Genomic DNA, 17,225 nt, shown 5'->3' on the forward strand with positions numbered 1-17,225 from the left:
ATTTTGTACTGTTCGGTTATTTTCCCCTCCTCCTGTGCCTAAAATGTCTGCTTCCTTATAGGAAGCTGTCATAGACAGGTGGGTAAAGAACCATTCTACCAAAGTGCCCGTTGCTTGGAAACAGGGCTTTAAAAATCCGTGATTGATTCTCAAAGGCAGGGCAACCGAAATGCGCTCTCCACCCGCGGTAGCTGAGAGAGAATTTAACAGCCTCTTTGGTAAAGGAAACGTGCGCATTGTAACAAAGCCATGAAAGTAATTGTTTCACTGTGATCCTTCAGGGTGACTGCTATGGTGACATTTCAGTGCCCTTACGAGGACAGATCACGTTCAGTAAGACTAGAAGAAAGGTATTTCTGGCCCTTGAATCCAGACTTGGCCTTAAAGGTGCCTCCACCTGTGACGCCGGCCAGCGGGACGGTGGGAGACCGTTGCTGGGTCCAGGCAGACACGGGGCGGCGGCCCTGCCTCTGCTCACGGGGCACACGGCCCTCCGTCGTGTGGCTGGCTGTCACTCTCTGTCTCCACTGCTGTGCTGTGAGATCCTTGAGGTCAGGACGAAGCTTTCCTGTCTCCCTCTCCCGAGCACCTACCTCCCAGGGGACTGGAAAAGCTACTGAGAAGTTACTGGATTTATTAGAAAAAGGGGGAAAGCAATTGCCAGGTAGCAAAGGTAGTGAAATGTTATTGTAACGGGCGTAATCGAATAACATTTGAAACCGTCTTCTGTAATTTGTGGGTTACCAGACGCATTTTTAAGTAATGCCACAATCTTAGAGTATCACGCCCGAAAATGCCTTACGCACAGAGCGTCCGTGTCAGTGTTCTCATTTTAAGGATGATAGAATTATCCTTTGTGGTGAAAACCAGAAGTTCTGGAGGAAGTTCATGGAAGTCCCAAGGGCTGTATGGCTTCATACAGTGAATAAGACCTTTCTCGGTAACTTGTCACAGGGAGAAACTGTTCATTTTGAAATTACAGATTAGGAAAAGGAGAATTGAAAAGATTATGTCACTCGCCCAGTGTGGAAGTTAACCAGTTCTACTATTGACATCTCTCACCTAAACATTTGTTCTTCTAGAGAAGTGTGCTTTTTAGCTTACAGCTTTCCCTTGACTTTTCATTCTTGCCACAAAATGGCCGTCCACGAACCAGATTTTAGGTCTGATTTCTTTCTTTATACAGACCTCCAGATTCTTAGATACCATCTTTCAGCAAATGTTCTCTTCCTTCCTTCTACCTTCTGCTCAAAGGCAGCTCTTGCCAATCACCCGTTTCTTTCTGTTTTCCTTAAAATACCTTTAAAAAAACAATTCACGATTTTTAAATCTAGGCATAGATATTTGTATTGTGCCTGCCTGAATTTTCCAGCAGAAGTGAAAAGTTCTATAATCACAGTATCGGTTCATCTCAGAAGGTCCATCTCAGAGAGCTGGAGGAGACGCACCATAGAGCCCGCGTCCTGGAGGGTCTGCCTCTGAGTCTGGCTCTGGGTCAGCCCGGCAGCGGTGACGTCCGGCCAGCCAGGCTCAGGACGCAATGATCCGTTTTCCATTATGAGATTTTTCTAGAAGCTGTTAATTTATATCCGAGCATCACTCCCCCCCCCTTTTTTTGAAACACCGATGTAGATGAAATATGCACTGAATTGTAAGAATATTTTTGGTAGTTCTTCTACCAGATACTCAGGATCTGAAAAACCCAAATTCCACTAACAGAGTCCACAACACTGTTGTGGTTTTTTTTTTTAACCTATTACTTTTTTCAAGGATTTGTCTTCTCTTTTCTTCTAAGCAATTCTCTCCTTTAATGTTTTTCTAAAACGCGTAGGAGGCAGAGAACCTGTTCGTGATCCTGGCAGCGATATTACACATCGGAGACATTCGATTCACGGCTCTGACCGAGGCCAACTCGGCGTTTGTCTCTGACCTCCAGCTTCTGGAACAAGGTCAGTGGAATCTCGTGGGTGTGCAGTTTCGCAGACCGGCCAGTAGATGGAGACACAGTACAGAAAAGCCGGTGGAAGAGGTGGTTCTGGAGTACAATCCAGCAGGGGGAAAATATTAATAATAGTAATAAATAATAATAATAATAAACCATTATAAAAGAGCTGTTTCCACTTTGTTATTCTTCCTTTTAAGTGGTTTTGGGAATGAAGAGCAGCATGCACGTTACGTTCGCAGGCTTCCCACCTCATTTGCGGAGTTGATTTTTAGGCACATACTTGGGTTTATTTATGTTGCTCTAAATATTCTCCACCCCCACCCTGCCGCCCCGTATATTTGGGGGGCATGTTATTAGGCACACATTTTAAACAATAGAATGACTTCCCTTTAGAGGCCTTGCCAAAAACCTCTCTCTCCCCTTTGAAGTTGCCTTGTTAGTTCCTCCCAGATTTTTTCAAAATACCTTAAAACCACGGATTGTCGGTGAACATCATATCTTCACCTCATATCAAAGTAATTTAACCAGGGGCTGGGAGAAACATTCAGGGCCGTCTGTGAGGGCGAGGAGGGGGGAAAAAAACCTGTTGTGATTTAGAGCCAGAGCCCTACCGACTCAGTAATGTTTTGATTGCTCTAAGCGATTTCTCTAGCTTCCCTCGATAATTAAGGTGGTAGTTCAGTTTTCTATAATAACGCATCTCCTAATATATAAAACTTATAATGTATGACCCTAAAGTACAATGTCCTCACCATCAACAAATGTATGTGCTCACTTTATTTTTTCAACGCTGCTTTAATTTTAGTGGCTGGTTTGCTGCAAGTGTCGACTGATGAATTGGTGTCGGCTTTAACCACCGATATCCAGTACTTTAAAGGTAAGCTTTACTGTACTCTGACCTTTACTTCTGTTCAAGTTGTGGTCATCTTCGAGGTACGGGCGGTAAATGCTGCCTTGCCTTTCCCCACCTCCCGTAACTCTTCCTCCGGACCGAATGCCAAGCGCGAAAAGCATTATGAACCCATTTGTTCACTTGCTATGACTGCGTTGTAAGCTCCTTAGGCTCCTGAGGCACCATTCTGTTGAACTAGTCGGCTTTTCTAGCCAATCAGTCATTTTAGGCAAATCCAGTCATCAGCCCGGGAGGACCTATTCAGTGAAATCATCGGAGCCATTTGTGTATGCCATGCCACAGTGCCCCCTGCGTTGTGTCCTCATAACCGCTGCCATTTATAGAGCCCGTAGAAACTGGCGGGAAATGTGCCACGTGCTATAAATACTGGACTTCTAAAATTCTCCCAAATCACTGCAAAGTAGGCCTGGCTATTTCCTTTTTGACAGATGAGAAAACTGGGACGCCTGGGTGGCTCACTCGGGAGAGCGTCCAACCTCAGCTCAGGTCATGATCTCACGGTTCGTGGGCTCGAGCCCCGCGTCAGGCTCTGTGCTGACAGCCCAGAGCCTGGAGCCTGCTTCAGATGCTGTGTGTCTCTCTCTTTCTCCGCCCCTCCCCTGCTCATGCTCTGTCTCTGCCTCTCAAAAATAAATAAACATTAAAAAGTATTAAAGAAAAAAAAAACCGATGGGAAAACCAAGATCCAAAGAGGTAAATAACTTTGCACATCAGATCACTAATAAATGGCCTGTTGGGAATTAGCGTCTGGTGCTGTCACCCGTGCGTGTCATGTAGGGACACGCAGAATCTCCAGGCCACACGCATCTCTACTCAGTGGGCAAAGACAGCGGTTTTCCCACATGCCCTTCGGTCTTTCCCTGTAGATCAGCGCCTTCCCAGCCTTCCTCTTATTGGAAGTTTGAGGACTCACCTGGTCTTCCTTCTCTAATCACTGCTGCCTTTACCTCCTTCTCCGCTTGGACCTAACGTGCAGATATTTAGGTGTGTGGCTTCCCAGTTGTGCCTCACCTTCAGAGAGTTCCCCTCCATGTTCCGGGACTGCATGGGTCTACCCATGATGCACTCAGTTGGTGAAAGTCATTGTGATACCTCTTCCTTCTTCTCCACCGAAAAGACCAGACACGAGCCAGCTCTACCCCACAAATATCTCTTGTTCTCATTGCCTTCTCTTTATTTCTATGCCCACTGCCTTGATACAGCCTTCCTTCCCTAGATCACCGAGTGGCATCTCGAATCTTTTATCTGGTCGTAGCTCATTGTGTGCGCCTTCCACACTGCTTCAGCAGTGGTCTTTCTGAACCGTATTCTGCAAAGAGGACTTTCATCCATTGACAATGACCCTTCAGAGATGCTCCCAGCTCTTCCAGAGGGAACCTCATCTCTTTGGGATGGCCCAGGAGGCCCTTCGTGATTCGGGCCCACCTCACTCATAGGATGTATTCTGAGGCATTTCTCACCAGCTCTTGCATCCAGTTATAGAAGTTTCTTGAGCTTCTCCAAATTCATCATTTCTCATGACTTTTTAAAGAAAACTTGAACTCGCCATTAATATCTAGAATTTGCTCTAGGCAGGTGTTTCTGCCTACACTGTGCTCCTGTCCCTACTCACCTTCCAGCACCATCTATCACATTGTCCCTGGAGACCTTAGTTCTATGATATCACCAAGGGCACACCTGCTTTCAAAGCCACTTGGTTTGTGGATCTTGGTGGCCTCGAATTTGTAGGTCCCCGAGTCTTCCTTACCTGCTGTTTTCTTTTTCTTTTTTTCTTTATTTTGTAAATTTCTAAAAAGTTTTTTTCATCTATTTCTGAGAGAGAGACAGAGCGTGAGCAGGACAGGGGCAGAGGAAAGGAGAGAGAGAGAAGCACAAGCAGGCTCTGCACCAAACACTGAGCCTGATGGGGGGCTTGAACTCATCAACAGTGAGATCATGACCTGAGCTGAAGTTAGACACTTAACCAACTGAGCTATCCAGATGCCCCCCCCCCACTTTTTTTTTTATCTCAGCCTATCTCAGAAGTTCTTCTGAACCTGCGCCTCCACTGACCAACACTCACTCAGCCATTATTTCACACAGCCATCATCTTATTCCTTACCTGATCAGGCTGGCCAGCCTGGCTGCAGCCACACAGCATTGGATGCTGGACTCCCTTCTCCTCTCCGCGCTCTGGCATGAAAGCTGGCATAGGCTCAGCTCCAAATTGTCCTCACTGACTTTTTTTCTTGGTTTCTTGTCTAGTCTACTCTCTTATAAAAAACCCAATCACTCAAGATTCCCATCACTGTGTCTTAGAGAATGACATAAAAATTTCGACCCTAAGGTCCCAACTTGTTCCCAAACTCCACGTGTGCATTTCGGTTAGCTGGACCATGTCTTTGAAAATATTTAAAATATGACTAATTTTCCAGATGGCCAGGCTTCCAGATGCCTTGGGGAGGATTCATATTCAGACCGGTGAGCTGTTATCAGAAAGCTTGTTAGGAGGGGCCCCACCAACCGGCGGCTCCCTAGCAGAAAGGAAGTTAACATGGCCGGTATGGAGGTGCTCAGTATTTGTAGTCAATAGGATTGCCACGCACATGGTCCTCACCTGGGGAAACACTTTAAGTCCTGGGCCTCATTGATTAGAGTTATCCTGTATTTTGAACATCGTTTGGTGTGTGAGGCTGTGTAACGTGCATGGTCTTGTGTGCTTCTAAATGAGGGGAACCTTGTTCTTCTCTCTCCTTTCTGCTATCCTAGGAGACACCATCATCCGACGGCTCACAGTACAGATGGCTGAATTTTACCGAGATCTCTTGGCCAAATCCCTGTTCGGTCGTTTGTTTAGCTTTTTGGTGAATGCCATGAACGCTTGCCTCCAGAGCCCAGATGAGCACAGCAGGTAGGAAGGAGGGGCCCTGGTCTGCAGTCTTAGTCGTGAGCCCACATAACAGGCTCACCTCCCACAGAGGCTTTGCAGCCCCGTGTGACACGTAAGTTACGTGCTGTCATTAAAGCATCTCGTTTGAATAAGTGATTTTACCTAAAGGGTTTTTTGATGGCTCTTTCTTAGAGATTTAAACCCTCTCCCCCAACCGGCATACATTGATGAGTTAATCAAATCATCTCTCACACGTGGAGATGCAAATGCATTCTCTCTGGACTGAAGGTACGTTATGGCCTTTTGAGCACTGAGAAATGGGGAAAAATTATACTCTGCGAAGGACACTGTTAATATAGAAGGCACTCAGGTTTGCCGAGTTCTTGTCTGTCTAGGGCTCACTGGATGATTAGCGTTTCTTCCTAGTGTCTTCACTTACTTTGGATTATTTGGATAAATAATGGATTATTTGACCAAAGGTCTGTCGGGTTATCATTTTGACTCATAGCCATACTCGCCCTCAAGCGGTAGCTTTTCGGAACCATTTGATAATCTCAAAATTATAGACCTCCATGGCATACTTTGTTACTACTCTTGCCACTAACAGTGACCTTGAGCAGCCCATTGAAAGCAGCATTGCATCCAGGAGCCTTCACGCCTGTGCTCGTCTTTGAATGAAGCCTTTTGAGAATGTCTTTGCCGTCCACATAGAGTTCTCCACCAAATTCCTAAACGTTGCTAGGTTTCTTGGAAAACACTAGAACCAACATGTATTAATGGACGCTTCTTAAGGAAACATGGGCATCTCAGAAGACATCAAGGACAAAGGGCTACTAAAGGCCTCGTTAAAATGTACACTTAAAATCCCACAGCACATCGATGTGCACATGCACAGTATGGTCTGGGTGTGCAGGCAGGGGTTCTTATTGTCTGTATTTTAGCAGCTCTACCTTAGAGTACAGTGTGGTGAGGATTCTTGGTTTTGTAATTATTTATTATCAATTTGTAATTTTCCTTTAAATATGAAGATTATTCACAGCATGATACTAATATGCTAAGTCTTGCAAATTAATCCTGTATAAAATTATTGGCAGCGCTGCTGAAATTGACATTGCAAAAATTAATACTGTAAATCCGGCTGCACAAAGAAACTTTTAGAAAATTTCCATTTGACATTTAAATCATAGAGAGCCTTAGGTTTACATAATTGGAAAAACTTACACATAGTCCTGATATTTGACTATATACACACACACATGGAAAAATATATACACACAAACCTTGGAAAGTGTATTATTTCCCTTTCAGTGGGAATATTGCCACTGTGTCCATATGCAATTGTACGGTGTTCATGCTGTCTTTTAAAATTCTTTACTAAGCAAATGAATGAAGACAAGGATTAGTGGGAAATTAGAAGTGATTTAATGTATTACAAGTTTAACTTAGAAGACATGCTATTCTCAGATGAGTCCAAAATCCCATTTTTTTCCCTCTCATTTCTCCCCTGGGTCACCCAAACCTAAATTTAAATCTCAAAATACTGCAAAGAAAGGTTATGTTTGCAGTATTTCAGACTCATTGAAATTCATGGAAAGCTTAAGGATTTGTAGATTTACAGACCCATTTCCTAAGAGTCAGAGAGACCTCAACCCTGGGATAAACTTAGGTTTCAATTATTCATGAATCCCCCACTTTTTGGAAATCTGTAATCATGTCAGAAACCTTATAAGAAATGTGTGTCCCATGGTTAAAGTTGGTGAGCACCCTTCAGGACAAAGGAGAGTATCTTTCACTCCTTATTTTTTTTTTTTTTTTTTTTTTTGGTGAATTCTGCCAGAGAGAATCACTGTAAGTAAGAAGTAGTCTAACAAGTTATTAAGAGAAGTCAAGTGAAATTGAAGGGATGGCATGTTCCTTCTTGGAATGCTGGACCCATTTCCTGGATTACAGCAAAACAGGTGCAGTAGTAATGATATTATAGAGTTTAGAAGATTTTACTTTCTCTACCCATATTCAAAATAGCGCCACTTCTGAGTTGAATGTGGGAGATGCTGGTGCTTAGTTAATGATGATGAACAGACACCTTTGCAGCACCTGCTGGGCCAGTGTCGCACCAGTACAAATACAGTGTAGACACCCCCCCCCCCCCCACCCCCNGGTGCACTGTGGTCCCCATGTCCGCGAAGGCTTCCTCCACTGGGCGCCGCAGGTGGGGACCCACCAGGCTCGGCAGGTTTCCTTCCTGGGTCCCTTTGTGGTCAGGGCATTCCAGAAACTGAAACACACTAAGACTTTATTTATTGGGCTTAGTTGAAAATGATTTGGTCCAAGTAAGCAAAAAGGAATGGTAAAACAGCAACAAAGATGATGTATGTAATGTATTATATATGTTATTATATATGATATATAATAATACACATTATTATATATTATGTATAATATGACCTATGATGTAATAATATAATACTACTATCAGTTTAAAACTTTAGCATTCACAAAGTGCCTAGGTGTTAATCACCTTCAGAAGAAATCTTGTTGGGGCGCCGGGGTGGCTTAGTCAGGTAAGCGTCTGACTTTCCGCTCACGGTTCATGAGTTTGAGCCCGACATCAGGCTCTCTGCTGTCAACACCGAGCCTGCTTTGGATCCTCTGCCCACTCCCCTCTCCCCTGCCCACATGGTCTCTCTCTCAAAAATAAATATTTAAAACAAGGAAGAAGAAGAAATGCTGTGAAATAGGCAAAAAGAACACGTTATTGTGCAAACAGTGCCAGCTCTAGAAAATTCTGAAGCATGGATGGCCTGCTTCTTTATCCCCCCTGCTGATGCTCCTGCCTTTGAGAATGCCTGCACAGATCACAGCTGCAGCATTTAATCCACTGTCTGAGACATTTCTTTTTCTGAACTGTAACTTTGACCTCTAGAGTAAAGGACATCATATAGCCTTTCGCTCTGTGTGAGGATGTCCGCTCCGTGAAACCCGCCCAGAGGTCCTCCGTGAGGCCAGCACACTCCTGTGCCTTCCGGCCTGGTCTCGAAGTGCAGCACGCAGACAGCTGCCGGGGCCTCAGTGGCTCTCCCGGTGCGTCTGCTCACCGGGCCCTCACCGGGCTGGCTGCCGCCTCCAGCACTGTCACGACCAAGTTCATTCAGTGCTGTCATGGTCTTTGAGGGGCATTACTACGTAATAGCACTCACCTTCGTGTCGGACTCTCAACCAAGAAGTAAGACAATGGAGTAAGGCGTTGAGAGTCAAGACACGGAGCCTGTGAAGGAGACAGCAGACCCGAGAGATGCCCGCTGATGGCAAGCAAGCTTCATCTGCCCTCTGCCCTCACAGCCCTGGCCTGCCTGGCGGTCCCAGTCGGCCCATTGGGGGCAGCGCTGGGAGGGCTGAGCTGTGCCCCCCCGGCCGGGGGGAGGAGAGCCCCAGCCTCCCTCCACGGCCTCCTCCCACACATCCTGGGGAGGAAGGCGCCCCCGCAGAGCCCAGGAGACTTACAGCCAGTGGAGCTCCTCCCCATGAAAGGAAACCCCAGGACCAGAGGAAGCATCTCCGCTTAAGACGTGACCCTTCATTTAAGAGTTGATTAGCTCAAAACACCAAAGGGCCATCTGATGCACGAAGGCTCGTAGGCTTTGGGACTCCTGTGCTAAGTGATCTGGGTCTTCTTTCCTGGGATTTCCCAAAGGATACAGGGGACCCCATGTGTCTTAAGGTGTGACAGGCCTCTGCTCCCACAGTCCTGAAGATGCAGTCACTAGATATGCCAGAGACCCTCACAGTTTACTCATAACTTGCTGCTTATTCACACTGAGTTGACAATCCTCAACAATGAAACTGTGGTTTAAAAACCCTATGGAATCATTTCTAAAGAAACACTGATAATAAAGCAGTTACATTTTATTCTGACTTTTCTAGTATTACTTGGCCTCCACTCTGCTGCAGATTGTCAGTTGACACCCAGTGACCGATGGAGGCGTAAACAAATTCCATGTTTCGACCACATGGAGGTCCATATGTAGATTCCAATAACTTCGTATGTAGACAGTTGGCAGCCCACCAGAATGCTGGAAACACTGGTCTTCTATTCCATTCTTCACTGGCCAGGGTTTTCTCAGTGACTCCAAAGCTGTCTTGTCCGGTTCCTGCCTGGGGACAAAGCCCTTCTCCCCAAGGAGAAGTCTTCCCCTCGGACACCTCATTCAGTGCAGTCAGACCAACGCTGAGGTCTGCTGAGTCTTCAGGAGTCTTTATTTTTTTTTTACAAATAGTTTATTGTCAAATTAGTTTCCACATTCAGGAGTCTTTAAGATGATTTCCAAGGTCTCTTTTCCCCACGGAGGTAGCTTACCTCATCAGGAAACAACAGTATCCAGCAGCGTTAAGATTCCTCCACTTCCCACATGTACTCAATCGCCTGTCTTCCCCAATAGCAGATGTGATATGCAAAGACTTGGGGACCATCACCTCCTATATTTCTGTCCATGAGTCTTCCTGTAGCTCCAAGTAAGTCCCTTTCCAGGCCCCACCCACTGTGTTCCAGAACATCATCTTATGAACAAAGTTTCTGACATAGAATTCTGGATAAATTTCCTTTTTATCTTCCTACTTCTATGATTTATGTTTCCTTATCGTTGTAGAAATCCTTCCCCATTTTGTGATATTTGTTGGCTGTTTTTAGGGCAACATTCAGAATAGAAAGTCCTGCTCTTCAGTACTTGTTATTATTTTACTTAATAAAATCACAGACCTTTTGAAAAAGATAGTAGGGAGACATTGAACTTATCTTTGATCCGAAAAGGCAGCGTGATGGACGGCACTGTGTTGGCGACAAGAAAGTGTTTCTTCTATTGTGTCAACATAAGCAGACTTGTCCACAGCTTTTCAAATCTGTGGCATTACCACGTACCTTGGGATGACCACTGTAGTAAATAAGTGTTATTTGCGGCGTAATGAAAACACGTGTTCTTCTTATGCCTCACCTTCCCTTAGAGAGTGTGGTATGAGGGCAGTGTTTATGACCCCGGGGAACACAGAGGTAGGTCTCAAGGCTTCTCTGCTCACAAATCACAGTTCTGTGAACTCTTTATGCCCCCAAATATCCGGTATTGGTTCAGAAATTAAAAGTGTCCCAAGTGAAGAGAATTGGGGTGGTAGCTGATGGCCTTCTAGGAAGCGAAGGCCTTCTGTGACCCCAGCTCCCATGGGAGATGGACTTTCCTGTAGTTGGGCAATGGTTACCCCTGACCTTTTCTTGTTTCCTCAGATTTCCTCTAGTCCTCAGGGTGCGAGAAGGGCATTCCTTCCTTCCTTCGTTGCTTACGCATCACCCAGGCGAGGGCAGCCCACTCAGCACAGGCTCGCGGCACAGAAAACCTGCCCCCACACTTCCCCAGGTGTGCATTTTGGACAGGATTTCTCTGGGTCAAAGGTAGCAGAGAACTTGGGAATGGGACATGCCGTGAGGAGTCACAGACACTTTCACTATTCGTTTTTTATAACTTTAAAACAAAATGCATGCTCTGAACTGCAGTGAACTTTTATAAAGGATATCGTGCGTGTGCTTCTAAAATGAGGTACATGTTGGAGATTCTAACAAACATATAATGAATAATAAATATCATAATTTAAAAAAATGAGAAAATATTTTTTTTCCGCTCCTGAACTTGGGCCTGATCCTAAATGCAACACTTCCATCCCGGTGGTTGAATTGGCAATGTTACATTTTAAATGATCACATTTCCCTAAAATGACGCCTTCCTCAGAGTTTTGGTGCAAACTTGGCCCCTGTAGAGGCGCCCGTGGGCCAAGAGGTACTTGAACAACAACGAGGTTGTGGGAACCTTGGGAGAGTTCCCCAAACGTCCCCCACATTTCACTCTCTTTCTTCATATGCTCTGAATACAATGGTTTACATTCCTGAGGACGCCTGGGAAGTCGACCCTTCGGACCATTTTCTGTTTCACCATTAGACACACCCTAAGAACAAACAGATTGAGAGTTATAGAAGGTTAGCGGATGGGGGTTAAGAGACCAGCGAGGTAGCGGGGTATTGACAATATGCTTGATTTTTTTACCTGCTTATTTGTTTATTCATCCCTTCATTCCTTTGTGCATTCCTTCATTTCTGTCTGCTTGTTCTGAAATCCACATTTTTGGGCAGCACGATTTGGCATGCAAATGTATGCGGTAAATAAACTGAGTTTCAAGCATACATATGGAGATTTGGGGGTTTGTACTGAGCCTTCAGTTTCGTAAATATGCTTACACTGTATTACGTTCTTACAATATTTTAGTTGAGCTAAACATAAACATTTAAAATCTTTCTGATTAATTACATTCGGCTTCAGCGACTTATAGAAACTTGGGACAAGTTGCCCCCCAAATGCCTTCAGACCCCAAAACCGACAGTTCACCTTCCTCATTTTCATCCGGAGTCCTCACATATCCAAGCTCGTTGCCCCTGTCTCCCCCAAGAGCTTTGGTTGGTGTCCAGGGTTATCCGAGGATAATGAGAGGGCACGCGCAAAGTTGTCCGCGTGGCACCAGACGTGGCGGAAATGACCACCACCGTAAAATCATGGCGGGTGTGGCTGGAACACTTCCTGGTTCATGGCAGTCTGTCGGTGGAGAGGGAAGGCTCTGAAGAAACGCAGATAGATGACATGTTGAGAACGTGAGATGTGGCTCAGTCTCTTCCATTGGATTTTGATTCAGTGGTCTTGTTTGGTTTGGGGAGTGGCAAATAGAGGAAATGTGTCATTCTTTCGAAATAGGGATGTCCCTGTTCACATACACTCGTGGACCAGAGGGACGTTTTCTGTTTGCTCCGTTTTCTTTGCAGTAAGCAGTGAGTGACAATGGATTTGCGTTGATCAGTTTCCATATTCGGTCCCTTTCTGTTTGGACACGCCCTTACCCGACTCATCCAGAGTGCAGAGTATGGTCCTTGATTATTGCAAAGAGAAGATCCACGTGGGTTAAAACCATGCTATTTCCCAGTCGGTAGGGGCTCCTCGAGGAAAACTCACGTGGTCACGTGGCAGGACATCAGCTCCTACCTGTGGGCAGGCGAGTAGGCAGTGCCTGGACTGTGTTCTCGCTGTGAGGTGAGCAGAGGGCTGGTGCTCTCAGGGGTCGGGGGCTGCGTGCCTGGGGACAGATAGGAGAATGAGGTCAAATTGGAATGAAGGCTCCAGGTTTTCAATCTGAAAGCAATCCTGTCTTTCTCGGGCAGTAGGGGGTCACCCCCCCCCCCAGCAAATGTCTAGAGTCTCTATCCTTTGATTCACAGACTGAGATTGATTATGGAAAGAGAAAAGAAGGCTGTTGAAAAGAAACCGCTCGTGAAATTTCTCACACTATTCAACGCCCATCTCCTACCCAGGAAAACTGTAGTGTGGGTTTATTTTTTTTTTAATTTTTTAAAATGTTTTTCTTTATTTCTAGGAGAGAGAGACAGCATGAGCAGGGCAGGGTCAGAGNCCACCCAGGCGCCCCTGTGGGTTTAAATAACAGATGGAAGGGGCACCTGGGTGGCTCAGTTGGTTAAGCGTCCGACTTCAGCTCAGGTCATAATCTCACGGTTTGTGGGTTCGAGCCCCGTGTCGGGCTCTGCGCTGACAGCTGGAAGCCTGGAGTTGCTTCGGATTCTGTGTCTTCCTCTGTCTTTCTGCCCCTCCCCCAGTCACAGTCTGTCTCTCTCTCTCAAAAGTGAATAAACGTTTAAAGAAATTTTTAAAATAAATAACAGACGGAAGTGTTAAACCGATACACCAGTGAGAAAGAGAGACAGACTGTTTTAGAGAGGAGCTGAAGTTTTCTTCCATTCTTTTCTTGTTTGTTTGTTTTTTTTTCTTTGAATTCATGTATCAGTTGAAGGATGTGGTTCCTGGAATCGTCAGTGGGAGTTTTCTGCGTTTTACCCTGCCTCTAAATTCATATATTCTGATAATAAGAAAAAATCATTTTGTAAGTTAGCATCGAGCGTCCTAGATGTCCAGAAAGATTCCCGTCGGCACAGTCACCAAGCGACAACCAGCAAGATGGCTGGGGTGTGGCAGAGGATGGCGGTGTGAGCCCGTGTGCCGCAGCCGGTGACGCACACAAATTTCAGGTGCTGTCGCTGCAGCAGGTGAGCCCACCCCTGCCCAGCACCTGATGACACCAGAAAGGCCGTGAGCATCTCAATGAACTTAGAGAATCTGCACTAGAATCGTAACAAGCAAGTTCATGTTCATCTTCAGAAAACTTGCTCTTCTTTCTTAATTAGAGAGAACAAATATTTCATGGAGGGAAAATGGAAGCATAGCTTCGGAGAGCTCTACAGCCTGGTTTAAAAAAGAAACCCATGTCAGCATTCTGGACAGATGTGTATTTGGTCTGGAGGCTGTGTCGCCGAGTGACCGAGGGGGCTGATCTTTGCCTTGGTGCTCCGAAATGAAAATACAGCAGGTTAACTGGGTCAGCCGGGTATGTGGCTTAAACTGATTGGGAAAGTCTCCTTAGTTTTATTCTGCTGCTGTGAATTCAGTTCATATACTATTCATTTTGAATACTTACTTGTGCATATGCACATGTTTGTTGGGTTTCCAAGGATTTTAAGTAGAAAATAATATTTTCCCCGTATATGTTGAATTTGTAGGCAACTGTGTTGTGATCACCCATTTATTTTTCTTTGATGGAATCAGGTAGTGCTTAATGTACTTATGGAATATTATAGTGTCTTTTTTTTTTTTTTCGGTCAGAGTTCTAATTTGAGAATCCAGTGAATGGCATAAACATAGACATCCACACAGAGCCCCTCACATAACTTCTGGGGATTAATAGAGCAAACCCTCCTGAACAAAATCCAGGTACCTGGGCTCTAGTACTCTTTAAACTTTTTTATTAAAGAATTTAATAATTCTGAACTAGTACTGTCAGTGTGGTTGATAGCCTCCTGATAGTTCTTGAGTATTTTTAAGTCAAAGTAGTTTTGGTAATGATTTTGTGACTGAGATTTTTTTTTTAATGAAAAAATGATCTTCAGCAAATTTAGTTAACCTCTGACTTTTAACAACATGCCCTGAGATAGCTTCTATTAGATGAATAACAATTTTTAAGACACTACCATGACAGTAGCCTCGTCTATTAACTACCATGTTAACCTAGTCTGTAAGATTATATTTGGGAGATTAGATTTTTAGCTATAACCAAGTATTGGGCAAGAAACTCATATCCGTCAGCGACAGGAAGTCAGCAAGTTGGCTTATAACACACTAGGGAGCCTGATGATGCTAAGGAGAGAGCATCTTTGTGCTGCATAGAAGGAAAGCACTTTAAAATATCTTTCGGATTATGGTTCATACCTGCACTGTTTGCACAGATCATCTCTACTTTACCTCCACCCATGACTGTGTCAAATCCCATCTCCAGGCTGTTTGTTTGCCTTCTGTGAAGGGGATTTGTCAATCCTTATATACCTGCTACATGGGGTCCACAGGATGCATAGACCTTCATCCAAATCAGTGTGTGTGTGTGTGTGTGTGTGTGTGTGTGTGTGTGATTATATTGTTCTTAAATTATTTAACCAGAAGGCTCTTCTTTTTTCTTTGAAATGTCAGGTGCACCTCTGACTTTTTTTTTTAATGTTTTTTATTTATTTCTGAGAGAGAGAGAGACAGCATGAGCAGGGGAGGCTCAGAGAGACAGGGAAATAATAGAATCTGAAACAGGCTCCAGGCTCTTGAGCTGGCAGTCAGCACAGAGCCCGACACGGGGCTCGAACCCACGAACCGTGAGATCATGACTTGAGCCAAAGTCGGATGCTTAACCGACTGAGCCACCCAAGCGCCCCACCTCTGACTTTTTGAAAGGACTTTTTAAAAGGCTGTGGAATGTGGCCATAACATTTATAAGTGGTTCTTAAGCAAGTATAACTTGTTTTGTCTTTTGCAAGGGAACGAGTCCGGTTTGGGCAGGGTAACTCATTGAGCTACAAGTTTGAAGGTTCGTCTCCCCCACAGTGGCAGCCATTGGGAGCATCCTGGGGGAGGAGACTAGCTCATCACTGGGACTTGAAAATCTCAAAAGGGCACAACAGCATCAGCACGCTGCCCGCCGCTGCCCACTGACGGGCTGCCTCTGCTCTAGCTGAGGGCTTGCCATTCCTCCCTCCAGCTGGAGGCTTCAAGTAGGATGTGTTTTATGTCTTCCTGAGTCAGACGGGTAGGAAAGATTTTATTGAAAAGGAGGAACATGATTTTTCAGAACATCTGTGCTCTGTCATCCCCCCACGTATGGGAGATAACTTGTAAAGTTATCACCTGACTCCAGATTTCAGTGTTTTCTGCTTCTTGGGAACTACCCATGTCATTGGCTGGATGATCTGTCGTGATTCTCAATGGTGTGGGGTAGGGCAGAGCTTAGTGACCGTTGCAGAGCAAAGGGATGTTAAAAATAATTTAAATCTTTTTGCCAGTGAGGTGCCTGGGTGGCTCAGTCGGTTAAGCACCCGATTCTTGGTTTCGGCTCAGGTCACGATGTCATGGTTCATGAGTTGGAGCCCCGTGTGGGGCTCTGGGCTGACAGCTTGGAGCCTGCTTGGGATTCTCTCCTTCTCTCTCTGCCCCTCCCCTGCTTGCATGCTTGTTCTCTCAAAATAAGTAAATAAACTTAAATAAATCTCTTTGCCAAATCACACACAGCTTCTCCATAACACTTAAAGAAGAGAGAGTTTGAAATGTGCCCCTGGCTTTTGGAGGATGAAAAAAGTGAAGTAGCAATGTAACTGGTAAACGAGATGACAGACAAGTGGAGGAAGAAGAAAATCTCTAGGTATTAAATGCTTTTTCACTGTTATTTTGATAGATTGGTAATTAATATCCCCAAGGAAACATCTCACCGTATTGTGTATTGAGCCTCAGCTGAAAACCCTAAGTAAAATCCCATTCTCTTCTCTCTATTTGATATGTATTTTATAAATTCCTGTTAAAAGTTCAAAAAAGGTCAGAGACATTATCTCTCCCTCATTTAAAGGCACAAAACTGGGAACAAAGTGGAACTCACTTCTGAAGTAAGGATTGAAGGTGTAAATGCATCCAATTAAAAACCAAACATTTACTGTTTAGTTTTAATTTTCTCCCTTAACCATTTATTAAAATGATTTTATAGATTTAAACTCTTTGATGGATATTACAAATCAAAAAGATATCTGCAAGAAAGATACTCTAAAAATCCAGACCATCGGTTCATAAGTAATTTAGAGTTGGCAAAATGATATTTTGTACATGACTCTATCAGTGTAATGTACCTAATTCTTAATAAATGTATTTATATTATTAGTTCCCAAATGCTTCATAGAAATACTCAGACACCTGCTGTGCGTTTGTGGGAACAAGAAAAATGGACTTTCCCAGTTTTCTCTTTTTGTGTTTAACATGTGCTATCTCTCTTCATGAATGGTCTTTTGTGGAGGGGGGGGGGGGGGGAGGGTAAAAAAAAAAAAGACAGAG

The 17,225-nt window shown here is 44.6% G+C and overlaps 1 protein-coding gene across 1 annotated transcript in view; it reads left to right on the forward strand.

The window, feature by feature from the left end:
* MYO16 (myosin XVI) overlaps window positions 1-17,225 on the forward strand; it is a 461,549-nt gene that overhangs the window by 241,334 nt on the left and 202,990 nt on the right. Inside the window, exons 17-19 of the mRNA XM_077754002.1 lie at window positions 1,832-1,949; window positions 2,751-2,822; window positions 5,607-5,748. Coding sequence (XP_077610128.1) covers window positions 1,832-1,949; window positions 2,751-2,822; window positions 5,607-5,748 — 332 coding nt within the window. The remainder of the gene's footprint in view (window positions 1-1,831; window positions 1,950-2,750; window positions 2,823-5,606; window positions 5,749-17,225) is intronic.

This window comes from Crocuta crocuta, unplaced genomic scaffold (assembly GCF_008692635.1).
Source record: "Crocuta crocuta isolate KB4526 unplaced genomic scaffold, BGI_CrCroc_1.0 scaffold31, whole genome shotgun sequence".
NCBI classification, from domain to species: domain Eukaryota; kingdom Metazoa; phylum Chordata; class Mammalia; order Carnivora; family Hyaenidae; genus Crocuta; species Crocuta crocuta.